This window comes from Embiotoca jacksoni, unplaced genomic scaffold, assembly GCF_022577435.1.
Source record: "Embiotoca jacksoni isolate LCO1_2020_lvr unplaced genomic scaffold, fEmbJac1.0.p SCAF_49, whole genome shotgun sequence".
Lineage (NCBI taxonomy): Eukaryota > Metazoa > Chordata > Actinopteri > Embiotocidae > Embiotoca > Embiotoca jacksoni.
In genome coordinates, this window is record NW_027185402.1 from 1,399,953 (window position 1) to 1,422,827 (window position 22,875).

Genomic DNA, 22,875 nt, shown 5'->3' on the forward strand with positions numbered 1-22,875 from the left:
CATTGTGTTGCGTCTCAACTCACTCACTTAGCATCCTGACATGCTGCGGGGTATCTGTGCTGATTTCACTGTATTGCTTCCATTCAAACGACACCTATTGTGGTCATAATACAATACCAGTAATCAATTTCTGTTCCAAACTAACTCAAATATAGATTCACATGAAGCATTTCACAAAATAAATACAACCAAGTAGTACTAGCTCACAAATTGCCCTGCGTGTTTGTGCTCTTTGCTCTCTGTTCCAAGTTTGAAAATCCATTGCTCTGGGCCATTTGTTGCTCGCTGTGCCATCCCATAAAGCTTTCTCTGTGATGTGTTGTCTTGGAGAGTCATATACAGCAGAAGAGGGTTGTAAGGGGGGGCCTGTTCCCATGGTGACCACCAGTTACATAATAACAGTGGGTACCTACTGTAGCTGGAACATCAGCGAATGAGAGATAAGGGCACAGAGCGAGACGATAAACAGAAATTATTGCCCCACCAATTTAGATTTGGAAAACACTTTGTAGAATTCAAATGCTTTTAAAGGGTGGAGCCTGAAGCGGGATATGAGCAATGCATCATGAAGTGTGGCACACATAGCTTTGAAATATGTATTTCTGTGTATGGGGTTCATGGCATGATTTTTTTGAATTGCAGTATGCCAATGAACATGAGGCTTTTTACATCTAACCCAATGCTTGCCTGCCCTGCTGTGTGCTGCAAACTCAAGCTGCTTCTCTTTACTTGAGTCTTTCTCCAAGTGAAGAAATATATACAGGTAAATTAGATTTAGCAAGGTCAATTAAAACCTGTGACTTTATTATGAGGTGAGTGAAACCTACTAGGCTTTTGTCCCTCCTATATTACATGATGACATTTAAAACAAATACTATCTGATTGGTCTGCAGGCCTTCAGGGGCCCATGTTCCTGTGGTGGATGTTACTGAAAATATATCTTGTGTGCGGCAAATTTCCAACGCTGATAAGGACAACTGCTGCTGAAACAGCTTTATTACAGCTTATTGTTAAAGCTTTTCAATTCATGTAGATGAGCAGAGCTGCAAGGTGGCAACACCTTATTGCTCTTAGTATAGGTGATTAAGTCAGTGTCAACCCATATTTTGGTGCAGATAAAACACATTTAGCAGTGGTTTCCATCCTATTATTGTCAGACAGTTAAGAACAAACAATAAAGTTCATGTTAAACTGGGTGTAATGGATATATGTGCACATAATGGTGGTTGTTCGTCATTTTGCGTACAACTCAACTAATGTTAGATCAGTTTAGTTTCAGCTTGTGTGCATAGCAGTTTGATCGGAGAAAGAGACATTTCAAATATTTGCTGTTACTTGTCGCTAAATATTTTAACCATCTCTCCTTTCAATTCCAGACACTTATCCATTATGTTTAGCTATCTGATTTTCATCTTTTTATCCACAGTTTTTGTTATCTGTTTGAATTCTCAGCTCTCTTTCGAACTTCTTTTTGCACACACTTAATGACGAAAGATTTTTCAGGTGGCGCAAAATGTGAATGTATATTTTTAATTTAATTGTAAACTCTATTTTTATTTCAGTATAGTAGTTTAGCTCCTTACCAATAACTGTAAAAGTACCCCCAAGGACAAAAATATACTCCTGTTTTGAAATCAGTGTAAACTGTCCTGAGCTACTGTAATAACACCGGCCAAGAGAGAGGGAGAGAGAGACCCAGGGCAAAGTTAGCAGTAGTGGCAGCACTCTAAATTTAGTCCCCTCTCTGCTTGTGCACTAAATACCAATGACAACACACAAACTGACACCCACCCACTCAGTCAGTTGGATCAGGCTGCAGCCCCCTCTGCCCGCCCTCCCCGCGACAAGCCCCAGTGCCGGGGAGCATGAGCACCCAACACAGTTCGAACTAGCCAGTCTGACCCTCCAGCCTCTCTCCTTTCCAACTTCCTACCCCGAGGAGACAGGCACAACTTGAGACTACCCCCTGAGGGTCCTTCAGGACAGGTAAGCCATCACTCGGGCCTCTCCACATGTGTGCTGTCCACTTCTAATGTGATCCTTGCACTTTGAATTAAGCATGATTCTCACTCCCAGCTGGCCTCCTGGCCTTCTGTTGCAGTTTTAAAAACAAAATGATTTGATTATTTTTTGTAAATATTATTGCAAAATATATCTCCTTATTGATCAGCATTCCTATGTGATGTACAGCTTAATTTTCCAGATATAAATAGATTCTGAAAGTTAGAAGTTAATTCTACAAACTTGCCATTTGTCTATACTGAACTGAAACCGCTCATTTCTAAATGATGAGAACACATCACCCTTTAATATGAAATGCTCCTACTGTATGTTTCATTAAGAAACTTTGTGAAAGACATTTTTAGATTGGACTGAAACATGTGTGTTGTGTTCACTGACACCTCAGTGAAAACTTTCCATGATGCTGTTTCCTCCACTGTCTCACATGTTTGCGGTGGCAGCACCGTGTTTTATACCTTGGTCCTCTCAGCACACTTTGGTGATTTCAAACCTATTGATTCTCAGACCCCTGACACAGTTCGTTGCCATATCTAAAGAACATGTGCTTGGTGTTTAACAGGCCAAGGTTATTTAAAGGGACGTGCTAACTTTGTCCTGTTCGCTGCCCCAACCTGTTTCGGTGGCGTGTTGTGGACGGTTGATGTTGGCCAATCAATGCAGCCTTGCTTTTGACTCTCGTTATACATCTGAACAGGTTGCACTGATGTGTACTGTCTCCTGTGACTTTTTGCCTCACCGTGTACTCCCCAGGGGCAGCCATGTCGCAGTTCTCCACCATGACAACCGGGGAAAGGAAAATGCAGGCTGCAGCGATTTGCAAGGAATTTCTAGCTCAGGAAGGTATCCGTATAATTTCCTCCTCACTTCCTCATTTTCCTAATCCCTCTGACCTCTCAGTTTTCTTGTTGCATCCTTACTTTGCTTCTGTTTCCTTGTCACCTTCTTCTCACGTCCCTCCTTTCACCCATCTACCTTCTTGTTTTTCTCCACATCTCAACACAGACATGGATTTAACACCATAACTTACAAGACACATTTAAATCCCGGGCATATTAACTTAATAGTAAACACCATCTCACCCGACACACACCGGCCACGGCTGCATTCAACGCATGATCCCACTATTTTCTAGTGCGGCAGTTGCCAACCCTCCCCTCTATGCCCCTGACTATAAATAAGCAAATGAATACTTTTATGGGTCAAAGTAACTAATCCCTTTGTCGTTGTCCTTTGAACACGCTATTTCAGGGCGAGGACAACTGTGTGGCTCAGGAATAGGGAGGGTCTGAAGGATACTGACAGCTGAAAGATATTCTGGCAAATTATAAGTCTCACACTTGGATATAGGCCTGTGACATCTCCATGATCAGCATGCAGTTGCGAGCATGCGGAGCCAACCACAAAACAAGCATGGGACATGGGTTGATTGCGAGGGGAGATAATTCCTCGTTCGTCATATTGGCAGGAGTACCAAGTCAGCAATCCATGTGCAGGGATTTGTATTTGCAGCAAACTGTTTTTCCCCCCCTCTGTGAATATAATTTGTATTCAACAAGGCTTGATAGGTGGGAGTAGAGGAATTAGGAAAATAAATCTGTCCTGTCAGAAGTCTGATCACTGTACTGAATACACACAGGATCTTTAGTCTGTTGTTTTATCTCCCTCTGTCCAGACATAGAGATGGATCTGGGGAAGAAAGTGAGCGTGCCTAAGGACATCATGCTGGAGGAACTGTCTCTCGCCTCCAACCGGGGCTCCCGTCTCTTCAAAATGCGCCAGAGACGCTCCGAAAAATACACTTTTGAAAACATCCAGAACGAGAACAACAAGCAGCTCACTGTAAGACGTGTGATCACATGTGCATGAAGTCATGCCACACAAAAGCCCACAAAGAACCTCATTTGTTTGTTTTTGTCTAAATGAAAAGTTTGACATTTTGGGAACATTTTTCATGTTTGAAGACACTTAGAAGACTAATTCCACTCATATTTGTGCTAGAAGCAGCGAGTTAGGTTTGCCTGGCATAAAAACTGGTCAGCTTGGCTCTGTCGTAAAGAAGAAAAAAAACAACTATTAGCTTTTTTCCAACCCACTAAAAATTTTTAATGCGTGAACCCTACAAATCTAAGGTGTAAAAAATACAATGGTCTATTCCTTGGTTGAGCACTGCAAGTTCCCAGTACATCTTCATAAAACTGCACCTTTTATTATGACATTATTTATTTAAAAGATTTTTACACTTTGTGTTTGTTTTATACATCTTACAAACATAATTTAGCCTGTCAACTACTGAGCTTTACGGGGAGATTTTGTTCCCCAGTGACAGACAAGTCTTTACGATGAGCTATGTTAACCTTGGCCTGGCCCTGGTTTCTCATCTAGCAATCATTAGAGTGGTTATCTAACTCTTGATAAACACAACAAATAAGCAAATAATTGCTTAACATGCAGAACTATTCCTTTAAATACACATACAATGCAGCAGACTTACAGCCAACTGACACACGTTGATTAAATAGAGTTAAGTGAAGTTGACTGCAGAGTGTTTTTTCATGCACAGTCATCCATTTTTCACTACATTGTTTCCCTCCATCACATGAAAAACATTTGCACAATACTTTACATCCTATACAAACCTTATGTGGCAAAAAACAAGCACTTGAAGTGTTTGCTTGACTCGTGCAAACAGACATGGGGCACCTCAGAATAATAGTAGTAAAAGTCTTCCAGCTGGTCACAAGTAATTTAATTAATGTCCCTTTGTGTATGGATGGGCACTGTGCCAAGTCAGCATTTTCTTTCCCTAGAACTACTTAGCCTGACCTAGTTGCACATAGGCCAATTTATGTCCTACAGCTCTCAGTAAAATTTTATCAAGATAAGCTAACTAAGTTTCTCTTTGTTATATCTAATTAATTAGCAGCACTAGTTATATCCTCTTGGATTTAGTTGTGTGGTGGCCTTGTGTACTTTTCAATGCCCTCTTGAAGTCCACAGATAAAATAATTATTGTGCTCTAGGGACGTTTTCCCCCTTATCTTTGAAGTGAAAAAGACTCGCATATCTCGGTTTGTTTATTGCTCAGGGTAATGGCAGGATTCTTTTTCAAGTTGTCAACATTTCCTGAGGAAGTCCTGGAGTAGCCTAAATCATCATGAATATCTTTCAGAGGGATGAAAGCTGGTCGCTTGGGCTGCAGTACTTTTCATCCCAGCTCACAAAACAATGTCTGTAATGTTGAGAGAAAATGGACAGACAGCCTTTCTTTTTACTTATAAACATGTAAAAGTGAGGTCTGGTAACTTCTTAACATGTGAAATAGCTGCAGTAAGAATCAGCAAGGTTACTATACCACCGATTTACTGCAAATAACATTCTTCATCATACTTTCATACATGAGCATTCAGTCATCTTCCACAAAAGATGAAATGGACAGAGTTGTCATGAATTCACAGATGCTCAACCCTCCATTTTACGAAGAACTTCTCTTATGTTTGCTGCCAGCTGTTCGTAGCTGTTGATTTTGTCACAATCTTTCTCAGCAGACATTATTTAACCACATTTTGTCACTTATTTCATGGATGAATAATCCTCAAAGCTGTGAGAAATGGCAGCAGAAACAAGCTGTGAACACAATGTTGATAATTCATCGCATTTAGAGTTAATATGGTAAGCTGTTGTTTTTTTTCAGCACAAAATCTTTAATAAATCCATTGTATGATATCAGTCCAGCAGTCAATTTTAGACAAAAAAGGTGATTGACAAATGGTGAACAAAGTGGAAAATTTACAGCTGACTTGCGCCATTATTTGATAGTGTTGGTTGGTTGGTAGAGACCAAAACAGAGCTCAAAGGAATCTCAAGAAGAGCTCCCACTGTATTCAATACAAATCGTCTCGTACTGTGTCTGAAGTCGAGCATTAACTTTTGATCCCAACAGATACAAAAAAAAAGTGTTAAACTTTTCTTTTAAGCTCATCTAAACCTCTTTGATCTTTCTTTCAGAACTCAGTGGTTTCTCAGTCTGAGACTGTCTTGGACAGCAACGGGAACGTCAGCCAGCCACCTGAAGTGACTTCTGACACACTAGATACAAGTATGGTGCCAAATCCAGAGAGCATCGCCCCGGGTAGGTAACACTGGTGATACAGTGCACTGTAACTCTTTTCAAGGAACCTTAATCCTACAGCAGCGATACACTCTAGTGAAAGTTGGCCTGCTGACTTCTGTTCAACTCTGCGACCTTACCCAGTCCCTGTTTCTGTAAAACAACACATTTAAAATGGCTTTGTAATTTGTTTCGTCATCCTGAACTTCACCTTGTGCGTGCGTTTTTTTTTTTTTAAATATACACACATGTTGAATGCAGAGTAGCTCGTGAGAAATGCTTGTGGTGGAGAGACTGCGCCGTGCACAAAGTACTGGATGTGCTGTTTTGATAAGGATTCAACTGTTTTTCATTGTTTGTACTCACGCAGGCTTTGATAATGTTGGAAAACATTCTCTCCTTGCCTGGAATGAGCCGGCCTCAGGCACAATATGATTACATGGTTTTCACTCTCACTCTCTCTGCCTGTCTTACTTTTTCTCTCCATCTTCATCCCACTCCTTTGTTTCATGTCCACTCCTCCACATTCCCCTCTTTCTCTCTAGTTTTTTTTTTGTTTTTTTTTAAACCCTCCTTGTTGCAATCAGCTTTAACCATCGTTTTAAAGATTGTCGAGTTTGACCCATGAGAAGTGCTTCCTGTTTGCCTCTCGTGCCACTGATACCATCAGCTTTGCGCTCACATCCTCCCTCATCTCTAGGTTTTGCTTAGTTGACACAAAACCGATACTAATCCAAGGATGAGTATGTCTACAGTGGGGTGGGGTGTTATTTCTGCACCAGACATCACCCTACAGTATCTGAATGAAGTCACTCCAGCTGTAGCAGAAATTAGGCCAAAGTGCATTAGGTATCAAATGGTAAGAACTCCTAAAATAGCCTACTCATCCACCCAGGGGTGCATGTTCCATGTTCCTGTGCTGCTAGCAGTATTTCTTAACCAGGAAATATTCTTACACATGGAAAACTTTGGATTCTGATAGAGCTTAATATGTATATATAAACTTTCTAAAACTGTCCTGCTCTGAATTTTGTGCCATTTTCAACAAAGCCTGCAGACATATCAAATGTGTCTTTCATTATCAGACCACGTTTCAAAAATGTTGAGCACTAGAAAAAAACATCTATGGACAAAAAGCCAGCTTGCTGTCTTTCTCCGTGTCCCCTCAGTGCTTTCTGAGATCCCTCTTTTATCTCCACAAAAAAGCTGGGTGAATAAAAGTCCTTTCCCACAAAAATATCAACTCAGCCAAACGTCCAGCCGCAAGAACGACATTCCACGGCCTCAGAAAATATTTTACACTGTTTTGTAATGGATTCCCTTCAAAAAAAAAAATCTGTAAACTTCCCCACAGGTCTGTTTGGTCTCTCCCGCTTCCTCCTCAGGGCAAAACATAAACTCAGGAAGGGGGATTGTTCATTGTGAGAGGTTAGGATGTGACACGATGCCCCGCGTTATGTAATGCCTGAGCTTGTAAGCCCCCCTGAGTGAAGCACTGGGTTTGAAGGATAGTGCTTTGGATAGGCCTCTCCCATCAACACACACAGACTATGCGGGCAGACATAGATGCAGGCGTGCACACACACACACACACACACACACACACACACACATACAAAACACAGGGTAGATGTCCCTTGAGTTGTTTTGCTGTGAACTTTAACAAGGATAAAAAGAAGCAAAAATAGTACAGGGTTGCAAAATCCAACGCCCAGGTTGCTATTAATTAGCTACATATTCATGAGAAATAAAATTAAGATTATATTTTCTTCATGTGTTATTTCTCCTTTTTTCACTGTAGGTTTAATTATGAGATTTGTCTTTATTTTTCTATCTTTTCTTTTGTAATGAGACTCTTCAGTTCTCATTCCTCACACTCACCCACAGTCTAATTTCAAACACCTCAACTTCGTTCAGTGTGTTAGGAAAAAATAAAATAGCCTTGCAAGCAATCTTACAAGTATCAGATTTTTCAGATGGCAGCAAACACAAAGTACTTTTAAGTTTAAAAAAAAAAAGAAAAAAAAGAAGCAACTTTGAATTCTGACAGCTCCAAATGGCAGCGAGAGGTGAACTTTTTTTAACTTCAGCTCTCTGAAATCATAAGATGAGACTCTCAAGTTTGCTCATCGATAGCTGGCCCTCGTGTGATCAAAGCTTTCTTCAGCTTTCAGCTTTCTTTGGACGGCATCTTTGCCTGTTGCTGCTTTCAGATATGAAGAATTGGACTCTGAAGTTACTTTAATACGAGCCATAGGTGGAGAAATGTCTAACAGCAGAACTGAATTAAAAATGTATGAATTAAGATATCTAATGTGTATAAATATAACAGGAAAATGGAAAAGCCAAAGCATGTTGTTTATTTGACATATGCAAGCCCTGCATTCATTCAGTGTCTGTGTTGTATCGTTTACCCAGGGTATGGAGGTCCTTTGAAAGACATCCCTCCAGAGAGGTTCAACAGCACAGCTGTGCCAAAGTCCTACCACTCACCGTGGGAGCAGGCCATCATCAATGACCCGGCCTTGGCTGACACGCTCATCACCCGCATGCCTGAGCTGGAGCCCCAAACAGACCTCCCAGGGTACAAAAGTTTCAACAGGTAACAAGCACACAGGTGGACGGCTAGTTATCAATGAAATACAGCTCGCTGTGAAATGTCGAATTTAAAGAATCAAAATGCACGTCTTCTGACTATTTTATATCTAAAGCGAGACTACAGCCACTGTGACCGCAAGTCAAAATGATGGGTTCATTGCTGGGACATAGTGTAACAGTTGCATAAGAAGAGGAGACTCGGTCAGAAAACTGACACAGTATTGTTGAAAATAGACATAACGTAAGCTAGCGGTCACGCCAGACCAAGTAAAACTGAAACAGAAATACCCCTGAGTGTAACAAACTGAAGGTGTTGAGAGTGTGTTTTACTGCTCATAAATGTAACTTTTCATCCAGTCAAAAACGGTAAGAAGTCTTGCCTTAGTTTATCATGCACGCGAGTGCTGAGAGAGCAAAACAAGGGTTGTCCTTCAGCTAACTCATAACATGGTGTGTCTCACCCTCAGCAGCAATATCTTGGAATATGTCCCCTGGTCAAAGTCGTTGACGCGCTTTAATTAGTTGCATCACTTCAAATGCCATTGCAGTGCCAATCAGTAGCACATGACGGCTACTATTAACCCCGTCACTCTGTCACCTCCAGGGTGGCAACACCTTTCGGCGGTTTCAACAAGGCACCCAGACCTGCTCCCATCAAGGCCCTGCAGGTAGAACCCCTCCCGGAGCTTCCGGAGCTCCAGGGCGATGCGGCAGTAAATCGACCCTCCTTCAACAGATCTGCTCTGGGGTGGGTGTCGGCGGGGGATCCTGGCTCCCTCCCCACTGTTTGCCTTGAGCCTGTGCTCATCCCTGAGTCAGAAGACCTTTGAACCCGCGATGAAGTCACACAGAGATGCTGTCTGCTTAGTTGCTTCACCCGAGGTTATTGTGGGCGGGGGGACATTACTGTCAGAGCAGAGTCAGGGTGAGAGAAAGCATCCTGTCGGGTTTTGCTGTTCAAGTTAGCATGTGTGCAGCATCCCTTGGTTTTCCAGTGATGGTAACTTTTGCACTGCAGAGAAAAATACAAAATAAATCTCTTCGTATAGTAGGCAGAAACACTACTGGAACAAATTATATTTGTTGTATATTAATGTGCATAAGAGTATTTTATCTTGGAGAGACGTTTTTGCTCAATAAAGTGGTGTAGAATGCAAAAAACTAAATCCTATGTGACTTGTCCTTTTTTGTTTCTTCACTTTCAGTCACTTCTCTGCCTCTGAAATTGTTGATAAAATGAATTCATACTTCCTTTTTGGGCCATGGATGCAAATTGGTAACGTATTCATAACATGCCCCCAGGCAATAATTTCACAGTGAGTTGGTATGAGCTACACCGAAGGCTCCCTTGAGTGAATGATGCTGCGCCTGTGTGTTATAGTCCTATGCAAAGCCATCACTTATCGCATCGTGTGAGACGCCAAAGATGCATGTGTGCCACGATAACGCGCCTCAAGGTTACACTGCCTGACAAATCAAATCTGCTTCTTTGATACAAGCAACTTGACTGATGCATCTCTCACCGTTTGGCGATGCCCAGTCGGAGGAGTGGGATTGATGGGAGAGCAGCATGATGAGCTGTGCCCACTCCCCATCTGTCTTACTGTTTATTACGTTTTCAGAATTAATCTCAGACTTAAGCAAATACACTGGTTCAAAGCTGCATGCAGGTTGTACAGGGGATGCAAAGATAATGAAGTGTTCATTTAGCAATTTGAAAGAAGTTTATTATTTACCCTGGGATTTAATTTATAATTTTTCCACGTGTGGAAAATATGAGTAATAGTTACAATTTTAGTCATTTATACTTAATTAAAAATGAATTATGGTGCTAAACACTTGTGTTATGTCCTTATTAAACCAAAAACACTTTGTTTGTTGCAGTAAATACCTCCAAGCTTGCATACTTTTTCCTCTGGGCAAATTGCTTTTAACGATGTATTCTGTACATGTATATAGGTAGGTAGGTATTTACTTTATTAATCCCTGAGGGGAAATTAAAAAAAAAAAAAAAAAAAAAAAAAAAAGATATATATATATACGCACTTAGTTATTCCCTTTAAAAAGTGTGGGGAATATAACAGAAATTTATAATACCAATGTTTGTCTTTACTGTTCTTAATACATTTACAGCCTACTGCTTCATAAACAGCAGTGTACTTTAATACGTGAAAGAAACTTTATTTCTCAGTGGAGAAATGAATACTTTAGAGGTTTCCTCCAGCCTTTTATGTGAAACATTTCCATGATCTCATTCCTCTTGAATGTAAACACTGAGTGACTAAATCCACACACCACAAGTTGAATCCATGGAAGAAGATATCCACGCATTTGACCTTTGACCACAGGCTAAGCTTTGACTTCAGGAGTGTTAAGTAGTGCTGGAAACTGTGGGTTTGGTCCCTGTGATGTGTGACGCTTTTAGAGCTCTAGTCAAGTGATCGATCAAATTGTGATGAGTACAAAAGATACATGCCAACGTACAAGATGATAGACAGTCAGGAGGACTATCAGTGAAAACACACAGGTGATGAGGGGTGAGATCTCAGTGCTGGTAGGCTGAAGCTGTTAATCACTGTGACAATGTGTCATACTGCGTGTTAGATAACGTTGTATTTGTAGCATATCACTGAGCTTTGACATCAGGTAAGTAAGTAATGGGCCTGGTTTGCGAAGCAGTTGATGAAAACATTGTTTTATGGATGTCAGTTACGTGTATTAGATGGTTTTTGTGGGGACATTTGACCAATTTCCAACACGCGTATTTATTTTTGGTAGTTCTCTCATTTGTTCTTTTATACCACGTGCATTGATGCATCCATCATCCAATAAGGCCCTTCCATTAAGTCAATCTATTTACACTTAATTGGAGTAATCAGAGGGATAGTTTAGTTGATTTACACAATGATGGCCATAATAGCTAAAAAAAAAAAAGACAAAAGAAATTGCATCTTCAGGAGGTCAAACTCCATCAGAAGAAAATATAGGGAAAAGCATTTTTGTAGCGATTTGTATTATGATAATTTCCCATGCTTCCTCATACTCTTGACCACACTCTGGAAGACTATTGCATCTGTATATGTTTAATTGTGTCCAAGTTAGTGATGTGTTTTCTGTTTCCAAAAATGAATTAGGAAATGCCTTTCAGATTTCTAACTGCCATGTGACCAAGTCCAGCATCAGCATTCCTGGCGTCTCTCGGAGGGCCTTTGGAATGTGCAGCTCCCGGTACCACTCCCTTCTTGAGTCCTGCTGAATTCCTCTCGCCAGCTTCTTCACAAAACTGTGTGTACAGCACACCACCCAGCTTCCGACAGTGCCAGCAGCTCTGCCAAGTACCACAGTAAATATCAAGCAGTGTTTATCGGGAGCAGGCATGAACTCTCTTTGAACTTTGAATGTAGCCATTATCAAAATGCAGTGACGGAAATATTATTGGCAGGGACTGTGGCGTAGGCTGAGGGCTGGGGAGCCAGACGCTTCGATTATTAGTCTCTAACCGCAAACCGTTTCCCCTCAGGCATGTTTGCCTTGGCATGGAATGGCACAGTAGGCACTGAGCACTGTATTATAGATTGGGTCTACAATTTGCCTTGGACAAACTGGTGGCACAGTGTTTAGAGGGATCATCCCAATATAAATGGGGTTGAAGCTTTTTGCAGCAATTGGCTCCTGTAGTGTCCTTGAGCAAGAGACTAAATTTATAGTGCTTCGTTCTTTTAAGTTACGGGATGGCATGTTGAAGCTTCAGCGAGGAAAATCCTTTTAGAAACTGCATTTGGAGAGGGAGAAAGTACACAAACACCTGATAGACATCCAGGACTAGAGAGACCACGTTATGTAACACAAAACATGATGTTTTTTTGGTGTGCAAAAAGTGATGCCAAACTAAACTAAATTCTCAAATTCATCTGGAGTTTTTGACTGTATTTTTGAGCCTGCTCCGTCCGAGCAGCTGGCCTTCTGGATCTTCATCAGCAGTTAACAATGGACCCTGCTGCTTTTGCATTCACTGTCATGTTTCAAAGCTCATGTCCCTTGGGTTTCCATCTGCACACACAGCACTGAACACTGAGTGTGCAGTATGCTGCTGACACAGACAACTGCTAAAAGGTTGAGCCACTTGACTAGCCAATATCCCTTAAGGATTTCTTTAAGTATGCATGGGTCGAGCGAGAAAACAAATGTGCTGTGAAATAACAACTGCAAGGGCACTGAGCGGTACCAGGATGAAGACATATGGCTCTCCAAAAGATTTGAGCATGCAGACACCATTTTGATGAGTTCACTGTCATATTTCAAGTGGAATGTATGCTCAGATTTTCCACCAGACGTGTTGGAAATCTGGGATTAACCTTGTAATATTGTTTTTAAATGACCTTTGATAACTGACAAGCACAGCTAATCCAGCGTGTCAGCGTTTTAGTTTATGTCTTTCTCATTTAATGACATGATGGACTCGCTGAGCCTGGTGGATGGGCGGGGCAGGTGGTCATTTTCACAGAAAAGTGCAAAGCCCAATGGGATATCTAAAAATACGAGGGAACATAATGCATCCCAGGGGTTAGCAGGGTGGTGTTGGGTTGCTGACAAGGTGAGGTGAAGGGTGATGGGGCACACATTCCACGCCCTGAAACGAGCTGAAATGACGCAGTACCTTGAACTATGTTTCGCTCTGAGAAAAGTTTCAATCCATCAAGTGTCAGCGGGGTGCGCAAGAGTTGCACGCCAGCGTAAGTGCACATTACAAACAATGACGTTACTATGAGTCTATGCACAAGTTTGTGGGGATTATTTAATTGGGTCACAAGGTGAACGCCAGAATTAATCTCTGATCTACTTCCTTTAAAAACAGAAAATGATTGTTGAGCACTGTGCACTCGCTTTCATCGAGTTTAAGTGTTCATAAATTCACCACTGTTGAAACCAGTTCACGGAAGGATGCACACAGCTAGGCTAGTAATTAGCTCGTGTGGACAGATGAACATTCAAAATTGTGTTCCTGTTTACTTGCAAAAGCCCTTGAGACCAATTAGAGCTGTGCTCTGTCTCAGTAATCCAACCTCTGTCTTTTGCCTCCAGGGACTCATCTATGTTCCTGACTGGTCAATGTACGACAACCTCCTCTCTTTGGTTAATAGTGAGTCAAGAATTATGAACTTACAACTGCTAACACAACAAGTAACTAAACAAACTGACACCCTCAGATGACAAGCAAATGCTTGGTTCTCATCTAATGTAGCTGAGAAAGAGCAGAAAATAGCTTTGAATGTCCTTAATGTGAAGATGGGGAGGAAATAGCCCATTCTGGTGATGTTGTTGGGGGGGGGGGAAGAATAATTAATGTGCCTTATCTTAGTCAATGACGCCTATTACTTTCCTAACATGCAGCACTGAGGCGATATCATGCCTTTCCCGTGTGCTGCAGCTACCGTGGATACAGCAGACACAGCAGTGGAATATATCACAGTCATCCCTTTGGCTGCACTCCAGAGTTAATGTAACATGGGCAATTGCCAAAAAATTATGCTCATGTCATCCACTTTTCTGCAGTAAAACAATGAGCAAAGTCTTATGTGGGTTTAGAGAGAAAATGTAAATTAATACAAATGAATGAAAAGTAAAACGGAAGAGTTTTTTTTCTCGTGGATGAACAAAATCTCTAACCTGCTCCCATATTACGAAATGCAGCTGTGCTAGGACATCATTTTGTGTGTGTGGTAATGACAAGTCATCCTCAGCATGCAAATACCATTCCAGTTAAAGTTAGATATGACACAGACAAGATGCTAAAAGATAATTGTATCTTATCAGTTTAATTCTTAGCAGTGTTCTCTTAACACTCCTATTTTGAAATTTTATTGTCAGATGTCATGGCCATGAAATGGTTTGAAAAGTGGTTGAACAAAAAGTCCTCTCCAAGAACTTGTAATTATTCTTGTGTAACTTGAGGAGCGTTTTCACTCCAAACACTCATCATTACCGGGTTTTTATCCCTAGTTCAATACTATAAAGCTAAGTTGTTTCAGAGGCGTCACCTCCCCTGGCCCCCATTGTGGCGTTGGAGCATGTTTTAATCTCTTACGTAACAACGGGGTATTCACTTCTGTGTGATTTACTCAATAGTAGTAATTCAATAGCAACACAACAAATGGTGTTCACAGAAAACATCACAAGCATCGCTTTGTTTGGTCATTCTTCTCCATGCAGGTTTTCCAGGAGTTGAATAAGGCGTGTTTTTCATTGAAGAGACGTAACCTTGATGGACAACCTCACAATTTGAACTCACACGGTGCAATGTATTCTTCAAAAGATATCCCATATTTGTTTGAGTTTATGGCTGTGGTCCGAACAACTTGTGTCCTCATTACTTTTCTTTTAGTACAAGTTGTTCCATTTGAATTATTTTCATTTCCCATGATACCACACGCATACAAATGTGTGTGTGCGGACACAAACATGCACCCAAACTAGGCCATTTATTATTACCCAGGCCAAGACAGGAGCAGATTTAGTTTACATTTTAATTAGACACTTAAATTTTGCAGATGCTATTACTACAGCAGATGAGACTAGTAAGAGAAGAAGCTTCATTCATTCAAATTTACTTAGCGTACGCTACATTCCCACTGTCCTATCTGAATATAGGAACTGATTCTTGCCGTGTGAATAAATTAATTTCAAATTTGATTTTACATTTGTGTAAAAGTAGTCCACTGAAACACTTTGAAATAAGTTGTGTGGTTTTCAGACACACTTTCCATGGTGTCTGTAGCATACTGTAAATATAGATTGAAAAGCCAGACAACAGGGCTAAAAATACACCATTTCAAATGGCACGGCACATTTGGGGTGAAATGGAATATAGCCGCCCAGTGACCCAATACAGCTCATCATGGAATCAATACACTGGTCAAAACATGAACTCACTTGTTCAGACATTGAAATCAGAGAACTGAATATAACATGTTTATGTAAACCTGATTCCACAGAGTTGATATGTAATAGTTATTGTGTTGTTATTGTTGATGCTGGTGAAATTGCAAAAATGGTAACACGAGCAAAGAGAGGACATTGGCTTGCCATTTGAGCTGTGCTTATTCACTGTTCAGCAAATCTCGAGCTGTTCACTGGGGCTTTTTCAAGGTGAGAAGTCGGGGCAATGGCACCGGCTCTCTGTGGGGCACTTACTGTGCGCACCGTCTCCCTGCAGAGCTGGCAAAGGGTTGATAATTAATCTCAAATTAAAAGACCTTCACAACAGAATCAAACCGGTGGTTTGCTGGGCTTTCACATTTGAGACCAACAGCCATTTAATGTCACAGCAATTTAGACAGAGAACCAAACTCTCTCTTGTCTTTGAAAATTTGCTAAATTGTCAAGACAAGCAAAGTACAGTACAGCGAACACTGAGCACGGGTAGACAAGGGACAATCGTGAATCCAAAAACCAACAAGCCACAATTCTGCAGAAGTCATTCAATGTGCATGCCAGCAAGGGAATATTGTGTCAGTGCAATGATACATTTTTAGACTTCTGACTCAAAGTAGGGCAACAATGCTGACACGGCACAAATCGTCAGATTCAGCAGTTGGATTCCTAGGCTATCCACCAAGGTCAGGAAAGAAAAGTTTACATTTGTGGAACTTGTTAAAGACCTGATCTCTCTGAGCTGTCTGATCCATAATTTATAGGGAGTGCAAGATACTGGGCGGCAGCACTTCAAAGCAAGGAGGCCTACAGCCAGTGCGGGAATGCCCAACATTATAATGTGAATCCTCTCTATATGAGCTCTGAGTACCACGCTGATCACAAAGTACATTATTTATCCTGTTTAAAAAGTATATTTATTTATAGTCTTAACATCAAGCCTCCAGAACTCTTGAAAGTTTGCTTGGTTTTTCTATTTTCCTATATATAATAATAACATGTATAGTATCTTCCTATAAAATGAACAAACATGGGATTATGAGTTACATACTTTCACAATATCATCAAAGCTCACGTCACTCAAATGGATTATTACCACACTCTTAAACTTTTTTTTATATTTTAAGAGGAAGCATTATATGTCCCTCGGGGAAATGTGTGCTCGGGGAGATGGCATTGTCTCTTCAATGGGCCCTTTCAAGTACTTCCTGGGGAAAGGCTGGACCACGCTGATATATTGTGACCCCTGAGCGCACACTCCATCACTGCATAGTTTCCTCTGCCTTAATGAGTGACTGATGTTTTGAAAACAGAGATTTTTCTTCTTTTTCTTAAACACAAAGCCTGTTAGACCTACGGCCTGGTTAAAATAATTGGTTTCGGAGAAGCTGGCACAAAACTGACATATATTTCCTCCCAGTATTTTATCTGAATTAAGTAGACATCGTAAATGAATTGGTTAAATGCTCCCTGATCTAAACAAATTATTGTTTGCATGTGCAATCAGTCATGTCTTTTTAGTCAAACCCTGGACTTCGACAATATAGTAAAATAGCTTATAGTCCTCTTTTGTGATCAGGATAGCCCAGAGTCATGGCATGAGCTGAAAAGTTATTACCTGGGCTGTTTATATGCATCCCATAGGCTATAATATATAGCCGCTCTCTGCTCTGGAAGCAATCCAAACAACTTAACAAATTAATATAATTAAAAACGGGCTCAGCTTGAGCCATGAAACATGACAGGGCTGTTACACTCAGCAGTCTCTTGCTTCAAAAGAGGGGGAGAAAAGCTTTAATTGTACACTCCTTTCATTTGCTGTCTTTATATAACAGGATCAGGCAGATGGTGTTTGGGTAACACGAGCCTTACATGACTTTTCTCCACTCCCAGTTGTTCATAATCATCAGTGTTCGAATTCTCACCACATTGTTGGGGTGTAACCACGCAGGTTAACGTGTCAAGACCCCTGAAAAGTACGTTTGATCGTCTCTGCTGCAATACATTCTTTATTTGCATATATGCACACGTGCAGATACTCTGTTGGGAATTGTCGGCTTTATTGTAGTTCGCCTCCCCGTTTGCAGACAAGATAAAGAAACCACACAAGTCTAATATTCAAATGCGTTTTAAATGATATTCCAGGTTTTCTGAAAAAAAAAAAAAAAAAAAACCAAAAAACCCTGTTTAAGCATGCATGTGGCGCAGCAGCAGGAGTTGGAAACTCCACTCCGCATTGTAGTGGGCTGCAAAACTGCAAGCTCCGGCAACCATAAAGCAACATTAACGAGCCTGCCAGGCAAGAGTTGGCGCTCTGCAAACACCGGAGTGTTTATGTATGTGTGCGCGTGTGCGCGCGTGTATATACATGTGGTGCGCATACACGTGTGCGCGCACCGCGGCCGTGGCAGCGGTGTACAGTAGCATGGCAGACTGCAGTAAATACAGTGTTGAAGAGGCGGGGTTTGACATCTCAGCTCTGAAAAACATCTCTAATCCAGTATTTCAGGTGCCGAAGTCGACCATTGCTCACTACCGCCGCGCATCAAGCGAACCGCAGCGGAGAAAGAAACGCACTCCTCTTCCTCCTCCCTCCTCTTCCTCCTTCTCCAACCCGGAGAGTGCGGGATCGCGAGCGGACGGAGACGGCTGCCGCGTCCCGAAGTGGAAAATTCAAGAGAGGAAAATATACCGGACCAAAAAAAAAAAAAAAAAAAAGGCAGAAAGAGCGGAGAGAGAGAGAGAGAGAGAAGTTTCAGCGGCGTGAGACAAACTCTTCGTCGTCTGCTCGGCGTTTTAGTTTCCAGCGTCTCAGCCTTTGAAACCCATTTTTTTTTTTAAAACGAGCCGACTACTTTGGGCTCCGCAGCTCCTTCCTTCTCTCTCCCTCGAAACTCAACCAAAAAAACAACAAAACAAAACAAACACTCCCAACTCTTGCTCTGCGCACACTAAAAAAAAAAAAAAAAAAAAGGGGGGATATTACCGCACTTGTGAGCTGTTATTCCCTCGGAGGTGAGTGTGTTTTTTTTATTTTTTATTTTTAAGTTTGGGGCAGAAGTAGTAGCCGAAACTTTCACAGTTGGGTTTTTTTTTGTTGTTTTTTTTGTTTTTTTTGCAAGCAAGGGACGGTGGGGCGGAAACGTTCGTTTCACCTGGAACTCAGGTAAGTCGGAAACCAGGTAGGCCTGGCGTTAGCTTCACTTAGCGCGCTCGTCAAGTTATTACGACGCGGTCGTGGGCGCGTTTAAAAGCTCAGGGCGGTTTGTTTTGTCACATGTGAGTTTTTTTTTTTAATTTGGTCACACTTTGCGGTGGGTGTTTTCTTTAAAAAAACAACAACAACAACAACAACAAAAAGTCGTCCGCGTCGTTGCGCGCGGCTCGCTCGGTGTGGAGCTCCGCGTTGGGTTGATCATTCAATATTCAAATATGGAGCTGAAGGAAACCGAGGCTGTGACAGCTCCTCTCGGATTCATCTTTTTTTAAAATTTATTTATTTATTTTTTTACGTGAAATGTCTTCAGTGTTCGGGAATACGTGTTAACTGGCACATAAATATGCCTTAAGTAAAAAAAAAAAAAAAAAAGTAAAAATGTTCCTCTGTCTCTTACGGTTGTGTCATGTCAGGAAAAACAAGCAGTCCAAGCGAACTATCAAGTGTCATGTGTTTCGGTTGTGGGCAGAGAGGTTTCGTGTTGCATAATTATGCAGGCCTTTTAAAAAAAAAAAAAAAACAACAACGACAACAACAACAACAAAAAAAAATATATATACGTTTCAGAACCTCACTGTGCAGAACTGGTTTCTCCCACTTGAATTGATTTCGGTGTTAAGACCTCCCCGAGCAGCAGACCTGAACCCAGCGGTGATGAAGCCATGAGATCATCGGCCCTCACAGACACCACCGCGCACTCGTCCTTTTATGATGATGTTTTGTGGAACATTTTACATTCATTGACAAGATGGTGAAAGGCATGCTGGAGAACCAGTTGTGACACAAGGCCTTCTCTCACCTCTTTTGTTTTGGTAAGCATGTTGAGCAACAGATTGCGTAGAATACGTGCACTTTGATTGGGTGGTGTGTGCGCTCGGTGCGTTTGGTCTTAAATCAGCTTTTGAGGATGAATAACGTAACCCAGAGGTTTGCGACTTTAAATGTAATTTTAAACTGAATTCATTTAATTATAAATAAAGTTGAGGATGAAAAAAAGAGGAGCAGGGTTTGTTGGTCATCATCACTCTTGATATTTCTTGGCAAGCTGTTATCAAGTGGAGGGGACATTAAGGAAGCAATCGTAAGAGTGGAGGGGAGGATGTTATATTTCAATCAGATTCTATTCAGTGTGGGATCCTGGAACTCGGCTTTTGTTCTCCCTCTTCCTCTGTTGGACGCAGTAAGAAATAATGGGTGACTCAGCGTGGTGCGGGGTGACCTGTTCAGTTTCACAGGGTTGAACACGGTGACCGTGTGCTGGAAAGCCGCAAGCCCTTGAGCAGGAAGCCCACGCAGGAAATGACCGCTGCATTGTTGCCCGAAGTCTTAAACCATGTCTGCAATCTGGAGGGAATTGTACAATCAGATTTCACCATTATTATAGGCTTTTTAGCATGCGGGGTCACGTTTTATTGCTCCTTGTTGTACATGCAGGGGCTGCTTTGACTGAGGCTTTCGTAAATGTTCAGACAGTGTTTACCCAGTCCTAACGCGTAATTAAAATAAACAGAGTGACGGAAGAAATGGGGGAAGCTGTGTGTTAAATCCAAGAACATTTAAATATTGTGCCGACACTGGAGAAGAAATAAGAAAAATATGACTTCATTCCTACATTAACCTCATGAGTCAGTTTTCTAAGAAGTTTGCAGGGCTGCATCTGAAATGGAGAGAATTTTTTTTTACCCAAGGCTAAAATAAGGCATGGCAAATTTCAGTAATTGTCCACTTTTTAATTGTCTCATAGTGATCATTGTGTCCCATTGAGGTATTTGGATAACTAACCCTGAAGTCAATTTCTGACAGGAACACCTGGCAGAAGGAATGCTGCAGCTTTAGAAACTACAATTCATAACCACAAACACGGTACAATATGTGACCTTGCTCAGCAGTTTTTACTCCATTCATTGAGAGACTTTTTGCTTTCTCACAAATGGAAGCATAACATCACCCCGGTAATTTCCAGATGGAGCTAATGAATCACAAACCAGATGTTAAAAGAAATAGTTTCTCAAAGAACTTGGTTTACATAAAAGCTCTTCTTAAAACATTTGTGTCCTCGTCACTCCAGTAGCAGTATACTTACATTTTACGCGACATCTAATTACATTGTCAGGCAGCAATTCAAGTTCATGTGTGGTTTAAACCCCCCCAAAAAAGTGTCTCAGTGGGCGACTTAAGTGTAGGTGTAAAAGATGTGTCATAGGACGTCAAGTAGGACTCAACATGGCTCTGAGGTTATTTGTCTGAAGTTAGCAATGAATTATGTACAAGTTTCTTCTTAAAAACAAGATGTAATGCGGAACGCACGGAGGGAGCACACGCGCAGTGTTTACTTGCTTTTGGACGCAAGCTCTGGGAAGGAAAGCCGTTCATCAACAGTGAGTCACAGTTGAGGAGTAACAGGAGGATCCACTCAGCTGTCATGAAGATGTATAATGCACCGGCCTGATGGAACGATATATTGATCCGCAATGAGGAAAAGAAGGCTCAGAAGTTGTAGAGAGGCTGAAAGCTGTCCCATGTTCTTGTGCAAGTCATATTGTATTAAGCAATTCTTCCATGACGAATTAATTAAAGGCTGCATATTACCCTTGAGCAAATGTAAGCAAGTTAGGGGTTTTGAAAAAAAACTGCTGTGGAAAGAATTATTTTCTTGAATTATTAGGACGTGAACGTGAAGCTAAATTGCCCCATAAAGGCCTCTTTATCCTCCCAGTGCTTCTTGTCTCTCTCTGGTGTTCTGGCAGTGTGTGTCTATTTTCACATCTCAAAGACATTGAATTAGTGTGACTCAATTTCCCGCAGATTGATTCATCAGCAGCTCTTGGCATTACCATATAAAGGAGATCAATCGGATCATTGTTAATGAAGCTATCCATCAACAGATCACTGATAGATAAATGAGAGCATTGGGTTCCCTATGCCTTCACATCAAATGTGTCTGCATTTTGCAGATTCCCCGGGTTTGTCAAAGCTGCTGATGCACTACACGCTCTTTTGGCTGACGCTCCAAGGTGCAAGCTTTCGTGTTTTCCCCATGACAAGGGGAAATAAATTGAGTCATTCCTGGACTTGGCTTGACAAGTGAGTGAAAGTCTTTGTTTACAAAGGAAGACTGGACTTCCTGCAGTGGCGCTCCTGAGAGAAAAACGGGAATTGACTTCTTTTGTTTAGCTTCTGCTTGATTCTATACTACATCCCTGGCAAGACTTCCATCATACAGCGAGAGTGGTCGTTGCTTAGTTTTTCACCTACGTAAATTTACAACAAGCCACAGTGTTTGTCAGTGCTTCCTTCTTAGATGAATATAAGTAAATAATATTACATACGCACATTCAGTAAGGGCATAATTCAGAGTTAGTTGTTCTTACGTTGTTGTTTTCAATTAATCTTGAAGTTAATATCGCATCACTGAATACTGGTAATAGAGTACTTTTTAGATTATCTTCTTTGCTATTTAATTTTGATTTATTGATGTAGTTGGTGTAGTTTTGACAGTTTGATGTTCTTTGCTGTGAAAGATGGTTTATGAACAAAAGATTAGGGTTAACCCCACCGGGAGGCCAGGTAACTCTGGAAGTTTGTGTGGTTCATACTCGCGGATTAAATACAAAATTTGAAAATATTCATACAGTATACAACAACAACAAAAAAACCACCTCAGCAATCAGCTGTGTATGATGCACAATGCAGTCACCATTCACACTTTAAAGATGAAAAATGTTGTAATTGTGTTAAAACAACCAGCATTTAATAACACCAAGTGACATTGAGTGAAATTGGATCACTTTTTCACTCGAGAGTATTTAACATGTACATTTATCAACTGTGACTTAAAGCACATACATTTCCAAACTCCGTATAGAATCCCTATTGGTATATGATTTTGAATATGTTCTGACGTTTCGAGTGTAGCTTTTACCGTTTGAGTGTCGTGCTTCACTTTTGTAAATTGTACTTCACTGAATATTACATTCGGCTGCAGTTGTGACCTAATTTC

The 22,875-nt window shown here is 41.1% G+C and overlaps 2 protein-coding genes across 4 annotated transcripts in view; both read left to right on the forward strand.

Moving 5' to 3' along the window:
* Positions 1-1,805: 1,805 nt before the first annotated feature.
* On the forward strand, positions 1,806-9,894 carry LOC138210911 (myozenin-2-like). Its single transcript, XM_069170338.1, has 6 exons — positions 1,806-1,986; positions 2,773-2,862; positions 3,695-3,861; positions 6,028-6,151; positions 8,549-8,732; positions 9,333-9,894. The coding sequence occupies exons 2-6, from the start codon at positions 2,781-2,783 to the stop codon at positions 9,556-9,558; spliced, it is 783 nt and encodes a 260-aa protein (XP_069026439.1). The 5' UTR covers positions 1,806-1,986; positions 2,773-2,780; the 3' UTR covers positions 9,559-9,894.
* An 8,182-nt stretch (positions 9,895-18,076) lies between these two features.
* LOC138210895 (inactive ubiquitin carboxyl-terminal hydrolase 53) overlaps positions 18,077-22,875 on the forward strand; it is a 31,587-nt gene continuing 26,788 nt past the window's right edge. For 2 of the 3 annotated variants that reach the window (XM_069170263.1, XM_069170265.1), the window contains exon 1: positions 18,077-18,673. The gene's annotated coding sequence lies outside the window, so the exon portion shown is untranslated. The other variant, XM_069170264.1, reaches the window with a different exon arrangement.

Excerpts from the sequence above, each read along its gene's own strand:
- LOC138210911 (XM_069170338.1), top strand. The coding sequence starts at position 2,781 with ATGTCGCAGTTCTCCACCATGACAACCGGGGAAAGGAAAATGCAGGCT. Across the intron at positions 3,862-6,027 it reads AGAACAACAAGCAGCTCACT|AACTCAGTGGTTTCTCAGTC; the intron begins GTAAGACGTGTG and ends TCTTTCTTTCAG. Across the intron at positions 6,152-8,548 it reads TCCAGAGAGCATCGCCCCGG|GGTATGGAGGTCCTTTGAAA; the intron begins GTAGGTAACACT and ends TCGTTTACCCAG.